At 37.2% G+C, this 6,440-nt stretch overlaps 2 protein-coding genes across 6 annotated transcripts in view; one reads left to right on the forward strand and one right to left on the reverse strand.

Moving 5' to 3' along the window:
- LOC111450373 (diacylglycerol O-acyltransferase 1A) overlaps nucleotides 1-3,970 on the forward strand; it is a 6,960-nt gene extending 2,990 nt beyond the window's left edge. For 2 of the 4 annotated variants that reach the window (XM_023090454.1, XM_023090453.1), the window contains exons 8-17: nucleotides 326-427; nucleotides 604-705; nucleotides 807-943; nucleotides 1,029-1,110; nucleotides 1,237-1,257; nucleotides 1,349-1,411; nucleotides 2,352-2,399; nucleotides 2,964-3,026; nucleotides 3,155-3,208; nucleotides 3,458-3,718. In XM_023090454.1, the coding sequence (XP_022946222.1) occupies nucleotides 326-427; nucleotides 604-705; nucleotides 807-943; nucleotides 1,029-1,110; nucleotides 1,237-1,257; nucleotides 1,349-1,411; nucleotides 2,352-2,399; nucleotides 2,964-3,026; nucleotides 3,155-3,208; nucleotides 3,458-3,559 (774 nt within the window). In that variant the 3' untranslated portion in view covers nucleotides 3,560-3,718. The other 2 variants (XM_023090455.1, XM_023090456.1) reach the window with 2 other exon arrangements.
- A 61-nt stretch (nucleotides 3,971-4,031) lies between these two features.
- LOC111450374 (casein kinase 1-like protein 1) overlaps nucleotides 4,032-6,440 on the reverse strand; it is a 5,605-nt gene continuing 3,196 nt past the window's right edge. For both annotated transcript variants that reach the window (XM_023090457.1, XM_023090458.1), the window contains 7 exons: nucleotides 5,632-5,695; nucleotides 5,458-5,542; nucleotides 5,253-5,379; nucleotides 5,076-5,158; nucleotides 4,927-4,990; nucleotides 4,654-4,802; nucleotides 4,032-4,530 (listed from right to left, as the gene is read on the reverse strand). In XM_023090457.1, the coding sequence (XP_022946225.1) occupies nucleotides 4,234-4,530; nucleotides 4,654-4,802; nucleotides 4,927-4,990; nucleotides 5,076-5,158; nucleotides 5,253-5,379; nucleotides 5,458-5,542; nucleotides 5,632-5,695 (869 nt within the window). In that variant the 3' untranslated portion in view covers nucleotides 4,032-4,233. The remainder of the gene's footprint in view (nucleotides 4,531-4,653; nucleotides 4,803-4,926; nucleotides 4,991-5,075; nucleotides 5,159-5,252; nucleotides 5,380-5,457; nucleotides 5,543-5,631; nucleotides 5,696-6,440) is intronic.

Genomic DNA, 6,440 nt, shown 5'->3' on the forward strand with positions numbered 1-6,440 from the left:
TTTTTTTTTTTTTTTTTTTTTTTGCAGGAAAACAATATCCAATGAGTTGTTTAGAGTTCCTAATAAATTATTAGTTTTAAATAACAGTGTTTGTTTGATTATTATTGTTGTGAATATTGTTATCTTTTCTCGTTCAGAAAGATATTCTTGAACATCATTGTCTGAGTTTACTGGATTTTCCAAGTTTGTTTGAATATAAATTTTATCCTGCTCATTCTTTGCTAGGGTCAGAAATATGTATTCGGTTTGAGGTTATAATTATTTCTGCATGATGCACGATGGTTTGTTATCTATCTGTTCTAATGTCATCAAGCTTTTTCTTTAGGGAGATGTATTGCCTAGTTCCCTGGATTCAAACTACTACCCTCACAATGTTAGCTTCAAGAGTTTGGTCTACTTTATGCTTGCTCCAACATTATGTTATCAGGTATTTTGTCACTAAGGAAATGTATTGCAGATTTTGTTTGGTTCATGAATCAGTTGCCACTTAGCATGTGTAGAAAATTTCTTATTCATCGTGTAGCTTGCTTATCAATTTTTTTATTTACCCATTGTGGTATTGGATTTATACCTGTTGACTGACTTTTTGCATTGATCTTACAGCCAAGCTACCCACGAACAACACACATACGAAAGGGTTGGGTAGTTCGACAGTTTATTAAACTAATAATATTCACTGGGGTTATGGGTTTCATTATTGAACAGGTACGTTGCCTACTCCTAATTCTTAATAATACCCCAGCTCTGTCTAATCTTAAGCTGCACGAAATGGATCTTTTATGTGTTTCTATTTATTGATCTTGCAGTACATAAATCCCATTGTCCGAAATTCTCAACACCCTTTAAAGGGTAACCTTTTGTATGCAACAGAGAGGATCCTAAAGCTTTCTGTGCCAAATTTGTATGTTTGGCTCTGCATGTTCTACTGTCTTTTCCACCTTTGGTACGTATTTTGAACAGGGTATTACATTTTGGCTGAAATTACTTGTTTGAGCTTTGAAATTACAAAGTTTGGTTTCACCTGATAGGTTAAATATATTGGCTGAGCTTCTTTGTTTTGGAGATCGAGAGTTCTACAAGGACTGGTGGAATGCCAAAACAGTTGAAGAGGTTGTATATATATGTCCAGTCAAAAAATATTTCTTATGCTTTTTTCACCCCTTCCCTTTTCTAGGAAGATATTTTTAACTATTTGTATTGATTGTGTCTATCTTTCTTATGCCACCCTGGCTGCAGTATTGGAGAATGTGGAACATGGTATGTTCTCAGCCCATATTCATTCAAAGTGATTTTCTTTCTCAACTGTGATCTATTATAACTATGCTACTGGTTTGTCTTCTGTAAACAGCCTGTCCACAAATGGATGGTTCGCCACGTCTATTTTCCATGCCTAAGGAATGGGATACCGAAGGTACTTGATGTATGTTCTTTGTGCTATTTTTTATTCTCACCACGTCTATTGCAAGTGTATTTCTGATAACTATGTGGTGTCATCCTCATGTATTGTCATTCCCTAATACATATTTAGCAATTAGCATATTGAGCTTCAAATGTTGATTTCACCGTTTTCTGAAAAATGCATGGAAATTGATAAATACTTCGAGCTCCTTCCCCTATTATTGATGATGAGTCTGAGTTGGTTACATGTGTTTACCAAATGAAAGGAGATGGTTATGCTAATTTTATTGCAATTTATTATTTTGATAGAGATGATACATGGGACACTGAAGAAAAATAAACAAACACCTTGATGGTCTTGTCACCATTTATTAAGGCTCAGTGAGCTCAGCATCCAAAAGATGCTTTCATTTCCTTCATTCAAAATATTCTGTTAGGTGGATGCTTCAGCGAAATTCATCTTCAATAAATCACCAATTCATCTACAGTTATTAATCTGGCCAAGGAATTTGGCATCTGTATGTCCAATGTGATAGTGTTGACACGATATTGAATGGACTATATCTTTTTATTATATTGATTGTGGACAATATTCTAGACTAGCATTGAGTCATTTTCCCAAAAGAAGATGGATTAGGAATGACACGTGCACACAAGCTTACAGATGTTCACCACGTTTTGGTTTGGTGAATTGGGTTGGGTATTCATTATAGGGACATCCGTTAATGGTGTCTACATGAGATTCTTCTCGTCTCATTTTTTAACATATTGTAGACTAATTGCAACCTGCCACAATCAACTTAATGTCATCTGCATTATCTGACTTGGCCATTTGTCAATTTCTTATTACTGGACTATGAGAATTTCATGCGTGAACTAGTATTAAATAATTAAGTGTTTTATGGGAAGGTATTGTATTGAACACTGTTTTTTTTTCTTACAAAAACATGCAGGGAGTTGCTGTCGTAATAGCATTTCTAATTTCTGCGGTGTTCCATGAGGTATGATAATTCATTTCATTTTCTCCGTTTTTTATTTCTTGTTTTCTTAAAAGCTTTATTATGCTTTATTAAATTTTTGGCTTATGAGAATGATGGAAATTTTGTTGTACTTGTACCATGATGGAATGATTTGGAATGGTCAATTCCTTTGGAATAAGCTTGAGGGAAAAAACTAAATTTCTGTCATTATTGAACTTATGGCCTCAATCTTGCTGCAAGCTATTAGGTGATGACTTTTCAAGTCATCGCTTTGTTGATGAGTTTTTTATACGCTAAGTTCAGGAAAGAATATGAAGGCGATAAACTTCGAAATGCTGCACTAAATGTTATGATCTATGGTCAGCCTTTTAGTTTCCCATCAAAACTTTGCTGCTCGATAATTCTTTTTGGTTTTCAACTCTTATATTCTTGTCTATTTTATTTATCATTCTCTTTTGGCACAAAGAACGGTGTCATGTTTCCCAAAAGTTTCACGATTATGGACTACCTTGATGTAGATTGCTAGACGTTTAGTGTGTATTATGTGTTCTACTTAATTTTTTATTTTATTAATATTTTTTGCAGCTGTGCATTGCTGTTCCTTGCCACATGTTCAAGCTTTGGGCGTTCATTGGAATTATGTTTCAGGTCAATATTTTCATTTCATCGTGTTATGAAATTTCACCTGATAGCCCCTAGTGCTGCTGGACGTGAATTCGTTGGTCCCCTGTTTTCTTCTATTGCCCTTTGCTCAACTATTTTCTTGCTTGATGTAGGTTCCGCTGGTTTGGATAACGAAGTACCTACAAGATGTGTTCCAAAACTCTATGGTACGCCACTCTCTCCCTAGAAATACCAAATTGCAACTAGGCATACACGTCGGTGATGGTAGTTTTACATGTTAGGATCTGGGAGGAAAATGATAAACACTAAGAGATACGTTATCCGAGAGTTCGGATGTCTCATGTAGAGTGGCACTGATAAGAAAATAATTCTATTGAAAGCTATAAATATACACAATTAGAAGTTGTTGTAGTTGTGGTATTAATTTGTGTTCCTCTGTCTGATTTGAATGACAGGTTGGGAACATGATCTTCTGGTCCATATTTAGCATTCTTGGTCAACCGATGAGCGTCCTACTGTACTATCACGATTTGATGAACCGCAAAGGGATCGACTAAGAGCCTATTCGACTTTACCTTTCTGCGGGTAACATAGCGATCCCACCCTCTTTCATTAGCCAAATATCATCCCCAAACATAAGTCTTTGTACTTTTTTTCCACACCTTCCAAGATCCAATTCAATGTTTTCACTCAACTTATGTGTGTAAATTGATTTAGAAATTCCACATGGGTTCAGACTTACTCTCTACCGGGGCTTCTTTTACAAAAGATAAGGGCCAGGCATGCACACCACTCAACAAGTTAAAAATGACCAAGACGCCAATTTCTAGAGAGGTTCCTTCCTTAAACAATTGTCTCAATTTTTTTATTTCTTTTTTTTGGGGTTATCATCACACAGGTTATAGATGATTTTAAGCGTTTGAACACTCCAATGTTCTTTATTAAACTATCAATAAAGAGATTTTAAACAAACTATTACCTTAAATTTAGAAGAGACATAACAGAAGGGAAATAAATACAAGAGGAAAAGAAATTTTAAACGAACTATTATCTTTCGAACGTGAATTTACATGACAAATCCCAAATAAACACTTGTGGGTTTGTTGTCTAAATTGAAAAGGCTGAGGAATCGTAAGTGGAGAATATGTTCCCAAACCACCGGAAAAATCCTCCAAAATTCAACAGAGCTTCAAACGTTCCACACCAGAAAGTTGTTGTAGATGCAAGTGCTTTAATAATGTACCCTCTCCTCATTCTCCAACTGCAGTCCTTCGATTCCCTTCAAAGCAGAGTCATAGTTCTTTACATATCCTGTGTGTCTTCCGGACGCGCTTCTCTTTGGATCCTCTGGTCCAACTGGTGGTCTTCTCTGTGCACTCATGCTCTTGTGCAATGCCCTGGGACTAGCATCCGTCGTTCGGGAGCGGTGTGGATCTGATTCGCTTACCATGTAAGGATCCCGGCTGCTCGACACAACAGCACGTCTTGATGACCCACTTGATCGCCCCACAATATTAGCGCCTGAAAACTGCACCGCAAGAGAACTCGAATCTTTCAAATTAGGGACGAAAAGACTGGCACGCTTGAACTACGATATTGATGTACATATTACATATAATTTATTAACAACAAAATTAATTGTTCAACGTACCACGGCATCCTTAGGAGCTGGAACTGCAATATCATTGGCAATTGGACTCTTCTGTTTGGCAAAAGTTCCAGAATTTATAGCCTGCCCGGATGCCCTCCGCCTAGATGAATCCATCAAAGACATCCCAGCTAGTTGAGCCTCCTCTCCACCTAAGTCAAAGGAGGGAATAAGAACAATCAATAGTTGATCGCAGCGGGATTACGGGATTACGACCGCCAACGAAAGCCGAGGGACAAAAGGAAAAAAAAAAATTAACCAAAACTAAAAGAGCACCTGTCTGTCTATCTGCATTCGCTATGCCAGGAGGGATTCCAGAACTGGTTCCGGCGACGGCACCCTATAGAAATAGAAGCACATTCAGTACTACTGGTTGAAAGAAAAGGCAACAGTAGCACAACAAAAGCAAGCCACATATAACTAACTGGGGCACGGGTTGGAGGCGTGGCCAGCTGCGACTGCTGGTACTTCAAAATCGTCCAGTCAAACACGTAATCAAACTGGAAACCTGTAGCAAAAAAACCAAGAACAGGCTAAGGAATTTAACGATGTGCAATTAGCAACAAGCAAAAAAAAAAAGAAAACAATAAACTAACTCAAACCTTCACGAATAAAGAGATCACGAAATATTCTTTTCAGATAAGCATAATCCGGCTTATCATCAAAACGTAGTGATCGGCAGTAATGGAAATATGACGCAAATTCTGATGGATATCCACGGCATAATGCCTAGAAAATTATTAAATTCTTTTAGGCACAATTGTAGTGTTAAAGATGTTCCATAATTTACATTTACAAACAACTTGCCTCAATAGAGGTAGAAACTTTTTTCTCACTAATTTTCTCATACTTCTGCTTCTTGGTTCCTGCTTTCAGTCCCTGCCAAGGAAGACTACCAGAACAAAGGATGCCGGTTAATAAATCATCTGAAAGGAAATGGCTGTAATCGATAACAAAAATAAAGTGGTGAAAACTAATCACCTTCCTCTTAAGAAGTACATAAGGACATAACCAAGCGACTCCAAGTCATCCCTTCGACTTTGCTCTGCAACTCATATTGTCAGTAAAGAAGACTGGAATATTAAAAGGTGATAGCTAGCATTAATTAAATGAAATATGCCAAGAGAAAATGATAGAATAATCCTAGGCTTGGACATAGAGGTTAAGAAGAGTCTTATTTCAAACAACCGATCATCTAGATAGCCTGGACATTATTTACAGGACAAACTGGAAGTGGGAGGGGGAGTTGTGGTATGTGGGTGTCCACCATACGTCAAACTTGGATACTCGGTGCATGTTGGTGGAAGGTTCACCCATGAGTACAGGAAGCACAAAACACTATGAAGATCAGGGTAGAAAACGCAGAGGATTATTCAAAACCCTTAATGCTACAAACTAGGTTTATAGTCAATTTGTTTCCCATTCTCGTGCCATGTATCTATTGTTGTTCCTATAGTTGAATAATTCAGGATCATGTGTTCATGGACTTAAAAAGAGAGCTATCATGGATCGGTATCATCAAAGCAAAAGTAGTTCGGGCTTTTTTTTTTTTTATGAAGAGGAATCTGTGCCTTCTCTGAAGGCAAACAAGTTAATTTGAGTGGATAGACTAGAAATTGTAAAAAATTATATGACTTCCTGATGTTCTTCCTTGCAACATTCCCAACGAATTTTCATTCTTCAGGTTCTTTCTTGTAGTATTCGTAATAGGAGTTTCGTCACATTTTTGTTGTAATTTCTCAAACTTCAATTAAAGACCTTTTCTTGTTCCCCCCCCCCCCCCCCCCCCC

The sequence above is a fragment of the Cucurbita moschata genome, unplaced genomic scaffold (assembly GCF_002738365.1).
Source record: "Cucurbita moschata cultivar Rifu unplaced genomic scaffold, Cmos_1.0 Cmo_Scf00012, whole genome shotgun sequence".
Classification (NCBI taxonomy): domain Eukaryota; kingdom Viridiplantae; phylum Streptophyta; class Magnoliopsida; order Cucurbitales; family Cucurbitaceae; genus Cucurbita; species Cucurbita moschata.